Source organism: Octopus bimaculoides, chromosome Z, assembly GCF_046866305.1.
Source record: "Octopus bimaculoides isolate indiv1 chromosome Z, ASM4686630v1, whole genome shotgun sequence".
NCBI lineage: Eukaryota > Metazoa > Mollusca > Cephalopoda > Octopoda > Octopodidae > Octopus > Octopus bimaculoides.
In genome coordinates, this window is record NC_142944.1 from 26,162,618 (window position 1) to 26,181,446 (window position 18,829).

General features: G+C 36.5%; 1 protein-coding gene across 1 annotated transcript in view; it reads left to right on the plus strand.

The window, feature by feature from the left end:
* Window positions 1-18,829, plus strand: part of LOC106877092 (uncharacterized) — a 59,521-nt gene that overhangs the window by 9,309 nt on the left and 31,383 nt on the right. Inside the window, exon 3 of the mRNA XM_089364981.1 lies at window positions 2,588-2,669. Coding sequence (XP_089221107.1) covers window positions 2,588-2,669 — 82 coding nt within the window. The remainder of the gene's footprint in view (window positions 1-2,587; window positions 2,670-18,829) is intronic.

Here is an 18,829-nt window from a genome sequence, read left to right on the forward strand (position 1 = left end):
TGCATATTTTTAGTGCTTATTGTACCTGCACATTTGCCACACACAGAGACTATTTTCTCCTTTAACCTTCCTGTGATACTGCTACACCTTTTATGTGTCCAAAATTTGCACTGAATACAATGTATGGAGTTTATACCAACACACTCCTTACATTTCAAGCAGGGCAATCTCCCAGAAGGGACTTGTGATTTGTCTGTTTTCCTACTTTCTAGGACTTTGGTTTTTGCTAAATCAACTCTAAGGCCTTAGATTCCAGGCCTTGCTTCCACACCTGAAAATTCTTCTCTAGGTCAGGTAGTGATTCAGCTATAAGAACAAGGTCATCAGTGTAGAGGAGCTCCTAGGAACAGCCTGTCTTGAATTTCTCTGTTATTTATCCTAGTCCTCCAGAGGAGGACAAGGATAAATAAAAGGGGAGAACTGAACCTAGGTAAGCTCCTTCCTGTACATTGCTATACTCATAGCCAACTTTCACCTTACTAGCAGCATCCCTGTACATTGTTTGTACAGATCTCACTTACCACTCGGTGGTGATTCCTGTTGGACTGGGAAATTTCCTTGTTTTCATATCCTTAATTGCTTTATCTACTAAGCTACTATCAATTCAGATAGCTGGTCCTCAGTTGGATCTACATTAGGCAAACTCTCTTCCCATGCATTCTCTACATTTTAGCAGCCTTTCATCATGGCATATCTGAGCCTCTTTCTTTGCAGAATCACTAAATGCAGGTGAACCATGGCTATGACACCACGATTTTCTCTCATTCACTGTCTTGCAATCTGAAATACTTCTAGTCTCTGGTCCTCACTCCACAGTACATTGGCAAATTTCTTTTTTGCTTCTACCCTGGCTAAAAACACCTGTCTCCTAGCCTCCCCTCTGGCGATCTGATACAGTTCTCTGCTACCACCACACTTCCAGTCTTATTTCTTTTCTCTAATAGCCCTGCCAACTACACTATTCCACCACAATGTCACCTTAGGTCTAGGAGGGACTTTACAGTGGCCCTCAACAGGTTCTCTTGCAAGAACCTTCAGTTGTCTTCCACATTATATGTCACTATATCCTCCTCTTTTTCATCAAATACTTCAAGTAACACTTATCTAAATCTCTGCCCATTCAGAGGATCCTTAAGCTTCCAGATCTTTCTTTTCCACACTGGTTGTCTTCTAGGTAGTCTTTTAATCCTGATTCTGAAGTTGCTAGTGACTAATTTGTGTTGAGAGGTACATTCTTCACCTGAGAAAGTTTTGGCATTTATAAGCAGCCTTCTTTCCTGTTTTCTGGTAAGAATATAGTCAATCTGGCTAAAGTTTCCTGAAGATGCAGATCAAAAGGACATTTGCATCACAAAACTCCAGCAACCTGGTTCCCTCCTCATTGCAGAAGCTGAATCCATTGCCACCATGCATGCCATTTAAGTCACCAGCCATAAAGAGAAGCTCTCTGTCATTTGTCAACAAGGCAGTCTGCAAAAGGGTGTCGTAAAATTGGCCTTTCTGTTCATCATGTAGTTCTCATTGTAGGCCAAGAAAATAGTTGCTGTTCCACTTCGAAAAACTAGTCCAAGTTTAAGTATTCTATCACACACTCTGACTACCTCAATTACCTTATCAACCAATTTCTCAGCAAGAAGTATGCCTACACCACCAACACCATCAGTATTCCCTACCCAGAAGATTTTATACCTATACTCTTTGCCCGTAAGAAACTTGGCAGAACCTCCTCCAATTTACTTCTTGGATGCAACACACATCTACATGCCTCTGTTCAAGCATCTCAACAATCTCACCAGACCTACCTTTCAATGTACCCACATGGAATGTGCCAACTCTAAGTGTGTGGAAGGTGTGTGCTGGGGGAGACACAGAAGTGGAGGACAGCATTCTGCATATGAAAAGAAAGCTTGCATGCACATTTCCCAGACATATTGTATAATTTGAAATAGATTTCAACCTGCATCTACTTCACTGTCATTCATTTGCTTCACACTTGCCGCATTTTATCGGGAGATAGACCACTAGATAGAAATGGGAGAGAGAGAGAGCATTCTGTATAGGTTTCCATTTGAAGATCAATTAGTTGGTTAGATTTTTAATGATTGGCTAACAATAAAGAAGTGATATTGAACCAGTGCATATGTTTATTATTATTGGCATAATGAACCTCCCATGACACAACATGTGTATAATGATAGATTGATAAAGTTATAATGATGGATAATTAAAAATATAATAATGATGAATAATTAAAGATATATTGATGATAATTATGATGAATAATCAATGGATAATCAAATATATAATTTTGAATTGATGAAGGTTATTGATGGGAATAAAATCATTCTGCTTTTTGTAGAGAAAAAATCTCTACTTGGCTCTTAAACATAGCTAAAAGCACTGATATTACTCATGATTACTCCTTAGATCTGTCTTAAATATTATGGAGCATATTTTTTGGTTTTTTCCAAGTTCTACCCAGAAGTTTCAAATCTTAAATCAAGTTGTCACTTCAGTGTGAATTGTTTCATTGAACTATATTGGAAAACTACAACATATATATTTTGATTATTATAATTGTTTTCAGATCCCTGACCCACCAAAAGAAGATGCAGCATCCCTTCTTTGGAACCAAATACCATTAATGGCAGCCGACAATTTGGATGAGAGTAAGTTTCTTTTGAAATAACAAAATATTCCATGAAATTTATTATCTGTCTCATAACAAAATATGTTAGACAAAGTACAACAATGCTACCCATTGTATTGGAAGTGTAACATTATGACTATACACTTACTTTAGATGTAATCACTGAGTAAAGTGATGAAAATGAGTAAAAACAAATATGCAAGTGCAGTGTTGCAACAGAATGAAGATTGTTAAGTCATTGACAATGTTACCCTGCAATCAAAACACATTTTGAGGTTCAGTCAAAAGAAGTAGTACTCATATTTACAGGCCATTCAAAACTAACATGAATATTCAAAGAACAAAAAATAAAAATGTAATAGAATAAAAGCAGTTTAACTGTTTGAAAATTGAGTTTCAAACCATTACAGCTTCTTGGGACTATAAAACAACAGACATTAATAACATTTTGAGATGTTGAAGAGTGGTTGATAAGCAATTAGAATTACATTGTCAGAAAACTAAATAAATAGACCCACTGAACAACTTGTTTTATCCTAAGTAAAACAAAATATTTCTTTCTACACTCAACAGAAGCAAATTAATGACTAAATAATTTGGGAATAAACAACAGCTTTAGCAACTACTGAAGCCTTTCATTTAAATTTTCAATTATTGAACTCCATTGAATTCAATGATATAAGTACTCTAGGTACTGACAAATAGAACAGTTGTCTTGTCATACTTTAAAATCTTTAAAATATAAAGACAATAAAAGTTTAAGTATATATTATACATGATACAGCTTAAATCAGCAGTACTGAAACAAATTTAAATATTATAAAGCTTTAACCATAAACTATAAGAGTGTAAACACATTATTCTATACTTTCTTGATAGAACATTTCACAGCTTGTTGGCTATTCTCCAAAGAAGATGTCTCCTATCTCCTTTCCCAACCTGGAGTATTCAGTTGTTATATAAAGCTGACAGTTCTTCATTAATTAAACAATATATGTTTTATACACGACACAATGTGAATCAGAAGTACTGAGATAAATTTTAGAATTTATTTGTGATAATGAACTATACGAATCTAAATATGCTTTCAATGTACAGAAAAAAAGCAGGAAGTCCCTGACAGGCCATTTCACAATATTATTAAATGCTCTTCAGGGATAATTACTCAATTTACTTCCCTTAATTCCTGGTTGTTTTATATAACATGCTATTAATTGGGGAAGGAAATTGAGTGTGTCTTCTGAAGAGTGGTAAGAAATCATGACACTGTATATTAGGATTACAGTTATTTCTATTATTAGATTAAGTGACTGAGTAATTGCTCCCACTAACATTTTGTTTTGTGAGTGTGCATGCTTATTTCTTAATTTTATCAGTTAGATATATATATATATATATATATATATATATATATATATATATATATATATATATATATATATATGTATGTATGTATGCTGAGTCTTCTCAGAGACCATAAGTCAGGGAGAACATACACTCATCTAACTGTTAGTAGAGTGGGTACAATAACCGAGTTTTATAGTATTAAGTATCCATCACAGCTGGTCTTGCCAATCGTTTTCATGCAAAAATACAATTGAGTGTTAGGCAACAAAACAATTATATAAACATGGAAGGGAATATGGCGATTGCTCTCCACTTCCGGAGATAGATTAGCACGACCAGTGGGCGTCTCTTGTAAAAAAAGTGGTGGAATGAAAAAAGGACCAGAAGATTTGCTCGGAGTTATGTCCCCTGGACCCAGCATAAAGTATTTGACTATGACACCCATGTACACATACGGACACCCCTCGCGCATATTATACCCCCAAATATACACAGACTCCACACATACACATTATATATTACACACCACACGCTAATATAAAAAACCCACAACTTTATCCTTTAAAGAAAGAAAGCAGAATAAAGAACATAGTGCAAGATATACCTACACCCCCAGAAAAACATATATGTATCTATAAAACCTCCAGAAAAATTTATACATATAATACTGCTACACATACCACATGTCCCGTCCCTGCAGAATAACCACATTATTGATGCAAACTTTCCCCACTCCAATGATGACTTTTGCCAGCTCCACAATATACCTAAGCAAGGGACATAACTTCAAGCAAAACTTCTGGTCCTTTTTTTATTGCAGACGCTGACTGATCATGCAAATCCACCTCCGGAAGTGGAGAGCAATTGACATATTCCCGTCTATGTCAGCTAACTCTGATGAGCGTATTTATATAATTGTTTTGTTGCCTAACACTCAATTGTATTTTTTTGCAAAACCGATTGGTAAGACCAACTGTGATGGATACTTAATATAAAATTCAGATATATATATATATATATATATATATTGGGTCATCCCATAAATAATGTAGTTTTCTTATACTTCTTTTATTTTTCAAAATTAAGGTAAACAAAGTTCTTTTATAATCTAAAGTATACTCTCCTTCATTTTCTATAATGCTCTCCCATCTATCTGGTAGACTTGCAAGGCCCCTCGTCCAAAATTCACTTATCCGTGATGGAAAAAATTTTCTCCAGTACTGTTCTACTCCAGCCTTTGGAATGTCATCCTCACTGTATGTGGTCAAACATTATTCTGATAAAAGAATACCTTTGAAACCAAAGATGGTCATTTTCCTTTTAGTGCTGACTTAAGCCACTCAAGCTGCTTGCAGTAGACCTTTGTTATCGTTTGGTTTGGGTTTAAAAGTTCAAAGTGGACAAAACAGTTCATATTCCATGAAACACCTTACGTAGGTGAAGACCTTCTTTAGCCTGGGGTGCCGGTGTTTCTCCTTTCCCTACCCACTGTCTTCAGTGCTTGACATTTTATAGAAAACACGTTTCTCATCACTAGTCACTATTTGGTCCAAAAAAGGTCTATTCGTGAGACATGACAACAAAGAAGAGCACACATTCACTCTGTGTGCGATTAGACTCGGATAGTTTGTGAGGAACCCAATTTGCTGACTTTTCCAATGGCATGCAGGTATCAGTGAATGGTTGAATGACCAAATCCAAGCTTCTGTGCTAGTTCCTCAACAGTTAGTGGGATTTTGCAGGACGTCATCGTCAAACTTTACAGATCTTCAAGAACAAGGCCTATCCTCTAGGCTGTAGTTTCCGGCTCAGAATTTTTTGAACCATCGTTGACACTGGCTTACACTTATTGTCCAATCCCCATATACTGTATTAATATTCCTTGCACTTTCCATTGTGTTGTTGCTTTTATTGAACTCATGAAACTAAATATGCTCCTCTGTCACTTTCATTATAACTTTGAGAAAATAATTGTTAAAATCGAACTGCACTCTTCAAAACTGGCAGTAAGAATAAGGACAAGGTAAAATTACTACCTGCTTTTATAGCAAGTTGATACTGGTAGTTTATCCCATCCCCCTCCGACTTTTAGTTCATGCAATTGAAAACACAGCATTATTTATAGAATGACCCTATATATGTGTATGTGTATAAATATGTATGTGTGTGTATATACATTTATGAATTTGTACTGCAAGGTTCCTGATGTGAAGTCGTGTGTTGAAAAATGTATTTCAAGATGGTCTTTTTTTTTTGCCAAATAAACACATGTACTATATATTCATTCTTCACTTATTTATTACTGTTCTTATTCTAACTCATGTCCATTGTCCAGAAATCTTACATCACACATCTGTGACCTCGGCGAGACTTTCCGTCTTTGTGTATGCTCTTACTCTGCTTATTCCATTCTGTTCTATGATGTGTATCCTTATATGTACATGCATCTGTTTGTGTGTGTGTGTGTCATTGTGTATCCTTATATGTACATGCATCTGTTTGTGTGTGTGTGTGTGTGTCATTGTTCTTAATAGCACTATGACTCTGCCCTCAGCCCCACCCCCCTACCCCGTTGCTGCTGCTTTGTACCCAACTTTTTGTACCATTCTTGTGTTTGTGTGTTTGCCCATGCTGCTGCCATCGTGGTAGTTGTTGCCATTGTTGTTAGTTGTGTTATTGATATTGTTGTGGCCATCTGTGAAGTTACCATGTGTGTTTGTGTGTGTGTATATGGCTTTGCTTCCTATGTTGTTTGTATCCATGCCCTTTATATAGTTTTGTTGTGGGTTTTTTTTTTTTTTTGTTTCTCACTTCAGTCTTTAGTCATCGTTTTCTGCGGTGTGGTGGTAGGTGTTATTGTTCCATTCATGTTTTCTGTTGAGGCTCGGTCTGTCTATTGCTATGTGTGTAGCCTCTGTGATCTGTCTAAATATCATGTCAGTTCTATGTGTTGATAATACTTCGATCTCTGTGCTCTTGACTGAGTCTTTATGTTCTGCTTGAGCATGTTGGTAAAGCACTGACAAGCCTTTCTCTTCTTTGACCTCTCGCCAATGTTCCCCTGTACGCTCTCCAATGTAAGTAGTTGTCATTCTTCTGCACCATCCCTCAGTACATCATAAGCTATACACTATATTCCTAACCTTACAGTTAACTTTGTGGTTGCATCCTACATATAATACAATCGTTCTCCATACGTGGGGATCTTTCGAAGGGATAAGTTCTACAGATCAGGGATTTTATAGGGGCACCAGGCCTTTCTTCTACTTTAATCCATAGATTAGCCTTATCTAACACTTTTCCAAAAAGGTATGCTAGTTTACTGCCATCAACAAACATGACACTCTGGTATTTTTTGTTGTCATAGCATGAGTTGACCTTATCTATCTTTTTTCTGGTCCTTTCTGTGCTGTTCCAGAACAGTGGGTATATCCCCTTTGCATCACTCTCTATGCTGGCTTTGTACTTAGCCCTGGCTCCTTTGTATACTCTAATCCTGCCCCTTTGGTTGTAGCCAGAGAACTGCATGCGGTGGAACTAGATATCCTCCTCTCCACAATACCAGACGGACCAACAGCCCGACATGAGGTGCAGATGAGGGAAGCAGAATCAAACACCCTTATACACCAAATGGGTCAACAGCTTGGACAAAGGCACACATAGAAATAGTGGTGTGAAACATTCCAGACTGAGGAAATCAGAAAGACCATGGTGGTACTCCAGTATGACTGCAGCTGCATGGCTGAAATAAGTAAAAGAATACACACACACACACACACACACACATGTATACACACTCATACACACACACACACACATATATACAAGAGTTACGGAATGGAGTATGGGAAATCTGGGCTACATGTTTCATAGCAAGTGGAATCTCAGAAGTGGTAACATCCAAATGAGGTGTATACCGCCATCTACTCTTCAGGCCAAGGATATCTTGATTGGATTAAAGACTACATTGTTGCAGGAGGTACATGTTGACGCAAAGATTCAACAGTTCATCGTTCTTCAATAAAAGAAAAAAATGTGTAACCTTCCTTCTCAGTAAACCACTATTGTTCCTGAAAGTTGTTTTTTTATATTCACTTCGGATTGCTCAAAGCTAACTTTCTTCTTACACCTCAACTCCTGGATCTTACATTTACACACATACACACACAAAATTTTATATATATACACACACACACACACACACACGTCATCATCGTCATCATCATTTAACGTCCGCCTTCCAGGCTACCATGGGTGGCTTTACAAGAGCTGGCCAGACAGAAGCCTGCACCAGATTTCTGTGATTGTTTTGGCAGGATTTTTTTTTCCTAACACCAACCACCCAGCAGAGTGGACTTACTGCTTTTTACATGGCACAAACAGAGGCAAGGTTTTTACAGCTGGATGCCCTTCTGAACACCAACAACTTTACAGTGTGGACTGGGTGCTTTTAAGTGGTACCTACACTGACAGTACTTGCAAGACAAAAAAAAACTCAGTAACTTTCATAACTTGGTCTAGCAATTTAATACTTCTGTAGTTGTTTCTATCCTACCACATCTCTATTTTCTATGATACATTGCTTTGCAATCCTGAACACCTCACGTCTCTGATCCTCATGCTGTAGAACATTTGCAAATTTCTTACCTTCAGCTACTCCTTTTGCTATGTATACCTGATGCCTAGCTGCCCTTTTGGCTACCTGATATAATTTTCTGCTTCCACTGTTTTTCCAGTCTTTCCAGGCCTATCTTTTTGCTTTTATAGCACTGTCAACCTCCTTGGTCCAGCTGGGACTTTGCACCAACCACAGATTTCATCCATAGCCCTCAGTAGATTGTGCCACAGGAACTTCCAATTGTCCTCTAAGCTATATGTCCCCTATTCTTTCTCTCTTTCATCGAAAGCTTCCATGAGTAAATCTCTAAATTTTTGTTTGTTTGATGGATCTTTGAGCTTCCATAGTCTTCTTTTCCAGATTGGTTTATTTCGCTGAGTCTTTCTAGCTCTAATTCTTAAATCACTAACTAGTAACCTATGCACTCTTTACCTGGGAAAGACTTTGTATTTTTAAGCATTCATCTATCCCGTTGCCTGGTGAGGAGGTAGTCAATCTGACTTATGTGCTCACCAGACTTATAAGTGATTAGGTGGTTGGCTGGTTTTTTGAAGTTACTGTTGCAGATCATGAGATCATTTGCATCACAGAACTCCAGCAGTTTTGTTTTCTCCTCATTTCTAGGTCCAAAACCATAGCCCCCATGCACTCCCTGGAATCCATGGGGGTGCTATCCAATATGTCCACTGAAGTCACCAGCCACAATAACAAAGTCTCTGTCATTTGTCGTTGAGGTGATCTGCAAAAAGATCTCATAGAATTGGTTCTTCTCATAGAGTCAGTCAGCCGGACTGAGGAGCAGAAGCAGGGATAAATGTAACTGTTAAGTTACTTATGATAACTCTCATCTTCATTACCCTATCACATACTCTGACTACCTCAGTTACCTTATCTACCTACTTTTCTGCTAACCTACTGCTAAGTGAGTAGAGAAATAACATACTGTTTATAGTTCTCGGATCTGGCTGTAGGGTCTTGCATCAAGATGGAATTTGACCGTTACCACTATTTTATACAGAGATAGTGGCTCAAAATTGCCTTCTTTTAAAAAAACATTGTGGTTAGTTGATGGCAGTCACATGATCAAAAGATAGTTCTGTTTTTAAAAACAGGTGGCTTAGAATTGTTTCTCTTTGAAAACAATGTGGGTGGTTGATGGCAATTACATGATTAAAAGGTAGTTCGCGATTGTTGTGGCTTGTTTGATGAGCTAGTTCTGTTATTATTCTCTAGGACAATATTATGATTTATAGTTTTGTATACATTTCTTGTGGAATCCATATTCTTTTGCGAAGTAACTATATCATTTTCATTATTATTTCTTTTATCTAAGCTAGGCATTTTGCTAGTATTAGTATGTAGTCTCCTATCAAAATTATAAAAATATGTCCTTGTTTAATTGTAATTTCATTGAATTTCTATATCTTTGTGCAGCTGAAGATTGCTCTACATTTTATATTTGATGTAATGTTTACATTGCTCAATTAAATGGAGTCGCATGAAACAATCGTATTGCATTACCTTTAGATATCCTCGTTGCTTATTTTGATTTTAATCACCTTATATATATATATATATAAATCATTTTCGAATCTCTCTGCTGACAATTATGACCAAACTCTCAAATATGACCGACTAAGAAAAAATTTTTTTACCTCCAGCCTCCATTTTCTATATTCTATCTTCGCCCCCCCCCTCCCCCCCCCCCCGTCCGTTCTCTATTATCAATATGTTTCTTTCCATGTAAATATCACTCGATCTCTGTTTTGTCTTAAATTCATGCTTATTTATTTTTTGCTTTACTTCATTTTACTTTACTTTCTTCAAGTCATCGCTCCTGTATCCCTAAACCTGTCTAAATTCTCTCTCTTTCTCTTAAAAATTACGATTTTATTCTCACTCAAATATGCTACCGATTTAAGCTTTAAACTCACGATTTAGGCACTGCTGTCTTCATTCAACTTTGTTCTAAAAATACCCAAAGAACTTTTATTCCCGCGTGATGTACTGTTGCCTATACCGCTCTCTCTCTCTCTTTCTCCCTCTCTCTGCATCAGTATCTCTCTCTCCCCCTATCTCTCTTCGGTTCCTGTGTGATCCTAACTCTATATAAATCAGTTCAATTTCCGACTTTATCCCAATCGTCTTCGAATCTCTATGCAGACAAAATTACGACCAAACTCTGTTGGCTCGCGGTGAAATAAACAAGCAAAAAGGCTATACAGCCAGACGTGGAGAAGTGTGTGTATATTGAACGCTGTGAAGCATGAACAGGAGAGGCAAATAAGTGTTGGCTGTATAGCCTTTTTGTTTGTTTATTTCACCGTTTCGTTTTCCTGTCTTGTTTTCTGTCCGCCACTATCCTCCATGAAAAAAATTTAATTTGTGTTCGTGGGAAGAGCCATTTTAACGATGCATTCTGCCTTATCTTTGAAACGCCTAGTTAGAATAGAGGCAGCTGATGAAAGAATAATTCCAAGTGGCTATCTCTTTTCCTATGTGTTCGTTCCGTTGTCTGTAGTTCATTTTTCTAACGTCCTGTACCTTGATATGCATCTATATACACATGTAGATGTAAGTATGTACATATATGTGTGTATACTTGCATATATTTATTCTTTGTATTATTATATCATCGAACACACGCGTCTATTTGAAAGTATATATATATATATATATATATATATATATATATATATATATAATAATAGGGATAAAATCTAAAATTACTGGTAAAAACTCAATTAAAATCAATTTATTAAAAATTAAAATTAAATTAAGTTTCACAGAGTAAAATATGTATAAATATGTGACAGTGGATTTTCATCGATGAGTTCATGAACCTTGGTTCTTTTCCCTAAAACTATATATATATATATGTGTGTGTGTGTGTGTGTATATTTATTTATTTATGTATTTATATTATTTTAGTTGAAAAACTTCGATAAGGTAAATATGTTAATAGTTACCAGGGTAGCAAAATTGCTACCCTGTGAAAATTACGTATTTGGGAGAATGCAACACAGCTAAGTTTAAAAAAAAAAAACGTTAGATGTTAGAAGGTTAGGTTACAGGATGTAGTATTAGGAGGAAAGTGATGAATGCTACAATAGGAGTTTAGGATCTTTTTGGTTTGACGGGCAACACTTGTTTTCTTAACGAAACACTTTCAAACTTGGGATACTGGTAGAATGTGTCATATAAAACATCTTTTTCTCTTAGCCTTCTTAACAAAAATTAGTTCTTAATAAGTTATTTCATGTTAAAATTGTCGTATTTCTGTAATTTCAACCAATCACTGACGTCTATTCAGCTGAATACAGTTACTGCTCTTTTTATAAACAATATTTTTTACCGGTGTCAAGAGTGTTATTCCCTGTTTAATTAGGGTTCGGGTTTTAGAGTTAGGGTTTAGGGTTAGGGTTAGGGTTATGAGTGAGGTTATGGCAAAAATAATCATAACCCTAACCGTAATCCTAAAACTAACCCTAACTCTAAAACCCTAACCCTAAAACCCTAAAGCTAAAACCAGTACAAACGCATGAATGATGTCATAAATAAGAGTAACACGGGTAGTTGTTTTTGACAAACAACGGCACTAATTTTATTCAAGGGAATAGATCCCATGACACCGTTGTTTACATTCCACGCCATTAATTGTTTTCACCTAAATAGACATCAGTGATTGGTTGAAATTACCGAAATACAACAACTTTTTACATGAAATAACTTCGAATACAAAAATTTTTATCTGTTCTATAACACAAAATATACAAGTATACAAAGTTTGAAAGTGTTTTGGTACCAAAAACACTACATAAAACATAAATGAAAAATGTTGCCCGTCAAACCAAAAAGATCCAGAGTTTAAATTAAATAGAAGCCATAAGCTACAAAAAAATTTCCTAAAAAATAATAAATTAAGTGTTTGATAGATCATGCATGTAAGTGGAAAGAAAAAGGGAAATAATCCAGTTAATTTGCATTTAGACTGAATGTTTACGTTTATAAATCTACGTAAATAATGTGTAGCAATAAAGTTGCTTATAATGTGAATTGTTAATATGGGTAACTTTTAATAGTTTATCAAAGTAAATTACAGTAATGAACCTAAGTAAATGGCAATACATATTATAAAGTAATAAAAGATTAAATTATGTGAAGAAATGGATTTGCAATAAATACATATTTCAATGCATATTTAAACTAAATCAGAATTATCCGTCAGAAATAACGTTCGTCCTTGTATTTTACTTTATGACATAAAGGTGTATTAATAAAAGCAGAACACAATATTAGACAGAATATAGAAGTTAAGTACGAGTAGAAAGAGAATATCTTAAAATATAAGTCTAGATAAAGAATAGAATAATTTAAAACTGGATTTGAGAGAGATGTACGAAGGGAAGTAATCAAGTATTTTAATTTATTATATTACTTACGAATACCAAATCATTAATATATACGTAAATATATACGTAAACTATTTGAATATGAAATTATTTTACAAAGAGGAAAAAAGTAATTAAAAAATAATGAGTGTTGGTAAAGGAAACTAAGTTAGGGCGCTATTTCGCTTGCTAAAGACTTAAGGTATTTCGTGTTGCAAAACAATGTGTGAGAGAGAATCGTGATGTCGTTGGAGAGAAATGCATCTGCATGGATGATGGTTCACTTGCACTAAACAAGGCTGCAAAGAGAGAGGTTTGGAGACACCACTACAAAAGATTGCTCAATAAAGAGAATGAATAGGAGAAAGAGAGTCTGCTGAATGTCGACCCAACAGAGGGACCAGCTATCTGAATTGACATTACCATGGTAGATAAAGCAATTAAGAGTATGAAGACAGGGAAGGCCCCCGGCCCATTAGGAATCACTGCAGAGATGCTCAAAATATCTGGTAGTGTCAGCTATAGCCTAGTCACCCGTATAGTTAACCAGGTGATACACGAAGGAGTCACACCCAATGACTGGTGTAGCAGCACCATAGTCAACTGCTACAAAGGTAAAGGTGACGCTTTAGATACAAATAATTACAGAGATATCAAGCTGTTAGATCAGGTAATGAAGGTCACGGAGAGGGTCATAGCCCAACTAATTGGGGAGCGAGTCAGTTTAGATGAGATGTAGTTTGGGTTCGTGCCAGGGAAAAGCACTACTGATGCTATATTTCTGGTAAGATAGCTACAGGAGAAATACCTAGCCAAAGATAAACCTCTGTACCTGGCTTTCGTTGACATGGAGAAAGCCTTTGACAGGGTCCCCCCGATCCCTTATTTGGTGGTCAATGAGGAAACTAGGGATAGATGAATGGTTAGTGAGAGCTGTGCGAGCCATGTACAGGAACGCTGTCAGTAAGGTGAGGGTTGGCAACGAGTACAGTGAAGAATCCTGTGTAGAGGTAGGGGTCCACCAAGGTTCAGTCCTGAGCCCCATCCTATTTATCATAGTCCTCCAGGCAATAACACAGGAATTCAAGACAGGATAACCCTGGGTGCTCCTCTATGCTGATGACCTTGCTCTAACATCTGAGTCACTATCAGAACTAGAGGAGAAGTTTTAGGTGTGGAAGCAAGGATTAGAATCGAAGGGCCTTAGAGTCAATCTAGCTAAAACCAAAGTCCTAATAAGTAGGAAGGTAGACAAACCACAAACCCCTTCAGGTAGATGGCCCTGCTTGATCTGTAGAAAAAGCATAGGTAGAAACTCGATAAGATGTACCCAGTGCAAGCTATGGACACATAAGAGGTGTAGCAATATTAAAGGCAGGCTAACTAGAAAGATAGTTTTTGTATGTGGCAGATGCTCAGGAGCAATAAACACTGGAAATGAGCAGCGAACAACTTCTGCCACATTCCAGGGAGAAAAACTAGACATTGTTGATAGCTTTCTTTACCTAGGTGACCAAATCAGTAGGCGGGGGAGGGTGCACTGAAAGTGTAGCTGCTAGAATAAGAATAGCATGGGAAAAGTTCAGAGAGCTCTTACCTCTGCTGGTGACAAAGGGCCTTGCACTCAGAGTAAAAGCAGACTGTATGACACATGTGTACGAACAGCCATGCTACATGGTAGTGAAACATAGGCCGTGATTGCTGAAGACATGCGTAAGCTCGCAAGAAATGAAGCCAGTATGTTCCAATGGATGTATAATGTTAGTGTGCATACTCGACAGAGTGTAAGTAACTTGAGAGAAAAGTTGGACCTCAGAAGCATCAGTTGTGGTGTGCAAGAGAGACGATTGTGCTAGTATGGTCATGTGACGAAAATAGATGAGGATAGCTGTGTGAAAAAGTGCCACACCTTAGCAGTTTAGGGAACCTGTGGAAGAGGTAGACCTAGGATGAGGTAGTGAAGTACGACCTTTGAACATTAGGCCTCACCAAAGCAATGATTTGTGACCAAGACCTTTGGAAATATGCTGTGCCTGAGAAGACCCGTCAAGCTAAGTGAGACCAAAATCCAAGGCGTCTGCCAGGGGTGTAGGCAGCCCACTTATGCGTAACATTCCGTCTTTGGACACTAAACTCCGCTTGTAAAGACCTGTTGAGGCAAGTGAAATCGAAATCGAACTAAATTTGTAGACTGGCATCCATGCCAACGTCTCTTCATTGAACACTAAACTCGGCTTGCGAAGACCTGTTGGGGCAAGTGAAAGCGAAATTGTGATGGCACCTGTACCAGTGGAGCACTAAGAACACCGTCCAAGCGTGATCGTTGCCAGAGCACCAGCTGTCTAGCTTCCATGCCGGTGGCATGTAAATAGCACCATTTGAGCGTGACCATTACCAACGTCGCCTTCCTGGCACTTGTACCAGTGGCACGTGAAAAGACATTTGAGCGAGTTCGTTGCCAGTACCGCTGGTCTGGCCCCTGTGAAGGTGGCACGTAAAATGCAACATTTCAAGCGTGGCCGTTGCCAGTACTTCCTTACTGGCCTTCGTGCCGGTGGCACATAAAAGTACCCACTACACTTTCGGAGTGGTTGGCGTTAGGAAGGGCATCCAGCTGTAGAAACTCTGCCAAATCAGATTGGAGCCTGGTGTAGCCATCTGTTTCACCTGTCCTCAGTCAAATCGTTAAACTATGATGATTATATATATATATATATATATATATATATATATATATATATATATGATATAAAATAGTGTGCATTTAAACACCAGAGAAACTACTTTTAACATTTAATTTTACTCACTAGAAGAAGCAGTCAAAACAACCAAAACCACATTTAAGAGCAATGATATATATATATATATTACAGAGATGTACTTGCATAGCAAGTGACCTGATCTGAGATCATGTGCTGGAACGAAAACAATTGCATCGTGGAAGGTGTTTATAAGCCATTTAAAATAACACACAAAGACCGTTAGATTCACTTCAACATTTAAATTTAATTTGTCAAAATATTTTCTTTGCATTGAGACCGCGACCTGTTCACTGACAAAATTCTGTACTGTGGTCATACGAGATGCAGCACAGAATTTTGTCAGTGAACAGGTTGCGGTCTCAAAGCGACGAAAATATTTTGACAAATTAAATTTAATTGTTGGAGTGAATCTAACGGTCTTTGTGTGTTATTTTTAATGGCTTATAAACACCTTCCACGCTGCAATTTTTCATATATATGTGTGTGTGTGTGTGTGTGTACATACACACATATTCCGTGAGAAAAAAGAACCCTCACACCTGGGTCATCTGAGTGCCTCCCAGTGTACCCAGCTGGAAACAGGTACTTAGCCCTTCTCAGGGCCGCAGCAGAGCTAGAAACCAGAGAAACCAATCTCAACTAAGGCGTACTAAAACAGACAGCAAGTGGACGTCAGGAGTCATTACTTGGATGTGGCCCGACCCTCCAACCCCAACTAGCATGTTAGGAGTTAAGGCCCAAAACACTTGCCTAAAGGGGATTTTTCCTCTGAAGGCCACCTGCTGTTACGCTCTCACCGAGTTTCTTTCCACTTACGTATGTATATATATATATATATATATATATATATTTGTTCATATGATGATATCTCCACAATGTGTTGATGAGATAAACATGTAATCGCTACCAAAATAGCAATTATCGGAAAATCTTTCCCTTATGACAAAGGTAAGAGATATTGCTCGCTGTGTAATCTAGAATTATATTTTATATTATTCTCTAAGGGTAAGTTAATAAATAAACTCACATATAATGCTCAGATGTAGCCATTATCTGAGACACACATTTCTCTGGTTTAAATAAATTATATTTTCAGTATGATCAGGTATTATAGTATATTATAGTAAAATGTTAGGTTTAAAGGCAGGGCATATCAATGTATAATTTACCAATAACAATTGTATTTGTGAAGTATATTTGCCACTTAAATGTGGCTGACCCCTAAGGGTGGATGTTACTGTTGCCTTTTAGCCCCAGGAGAACATCTCCTCCCGCTGGCTATCGACACACATCTGTGTCCTGTCTGTATTTGCAAAGGGAAGTCATCCTTCCCATCTTGATCTGCGAGTCCGTACGTATCACAGATCAAGATGGGAAGGATGACTTCCCTTTGCAAATACAGACAGGCCACAGATGTGTGTCAATAGCCAGCTGGAGGAGTTGTTCTCCTGGGGCTAAAAGCAACAGTAACATCTACCCTTAGGGGTCAGCCACATTTAAGTGGCAAATATACTTCACCTTGTCGTGCAGTTACTGTTAATACCTCGTTCAGAAATTTAACATTGCTTGTTTTCACTTTTTCGAGATCAGTGAATAATTTCACTGGAAAAAGATATGAGTATTTGCATCGGGATATCTTTCGCATCGAAGGTCGGCGATTGTCGTACGCTGAGGACGGGTAAATACCCAGAAACTCGAGTCCATACGTATCGCAGATCAAGATGGGAAGGATGACTTCCCTTTGCAAATACAGACAGGCCACAGATGTGTGTCAATAGCCAGCTGGAGGAGATGTTCTCCTGGGGCTGAAAGCAACAGTAACATCCACCCTTAGGGGTCAGCCACATTTAAGTGGCAAATATATTTCACCTTGTCGTGCAGTTACTGTTAATACCTCATTCAGAGATTTAACATTAATTGTATTTGTGTTTGTTTGCTAAAGTTTCTAGAGATAATATATAGATTTCCATTGATTTAGAATTTATTACCAGGAATCGATAATTTGTAATATTTGATTGTTTATAATTAATAATATTATGAGGGCTTTCTCCCTTAGACGAACCTTTATTTAAGGAGAAATTTGAATATGAACCGGACTTAGAAACTATGTTTTTGGTGTTTACTCTTCACCTTTTACCCTGAGGATGTGTAAGGTAATTTATCTATTTAACTTGAATTGACAGTTAAATATAACCTTATATGGAAATGTTGACATAGGAAATAAACTTCAATAATAATGGATATTAGCGTCAAAACTCAAGTAAAAGAGTAAAGAGAGTATATACATATATATATGTATACACACACACACACTCACACACACACACACACATATATATATATATATATATATATATATATATACATATATATATATATATATACATATAAAAATAATAATATTAGGGATAAAATCCAACATTACAGGTAAAAACTCAATTAAAATCAATTTATTAAAAATTAAAATTAAATTAACTTAACTTTCACAGTATAAAATCTATATAAATATATATTATTAGGGAAAAGAACCAAGGTTTATGAACTCATCGATGAAAATCCACTGTCACATATAGAAAAATTAATAATTAAAAGTACAATAAAAAAGTATAATATAATACAAAGTAAATATCACTTACTTTGTATTATATTATACTTTTTTTATTGTACTTTTAATTATAAATTTTTCTATATGTAACAGTGGATTTTCATTGATGAGTTCATAAACCTTGGTTCTTTTCCCTAATACTATATATTTATATATACACATATATATATACATATATATATATATACACATATATATACATATATATATATACATATATATACACACACACATATATATATATATATATATATATATATATATATATATATATATATATATATATATATATATATATACATATATATATACATATATATACAATATATAAATTTAGTAAATGGAGTAAAACGCATATGTTAAATGAATTCTTTTATTTCCAACATATGTTTCGAAGATTACAAATTATACCTTCCATAGGAATAGGTGATGTTGATAAGGATGTAATCTTCTCTT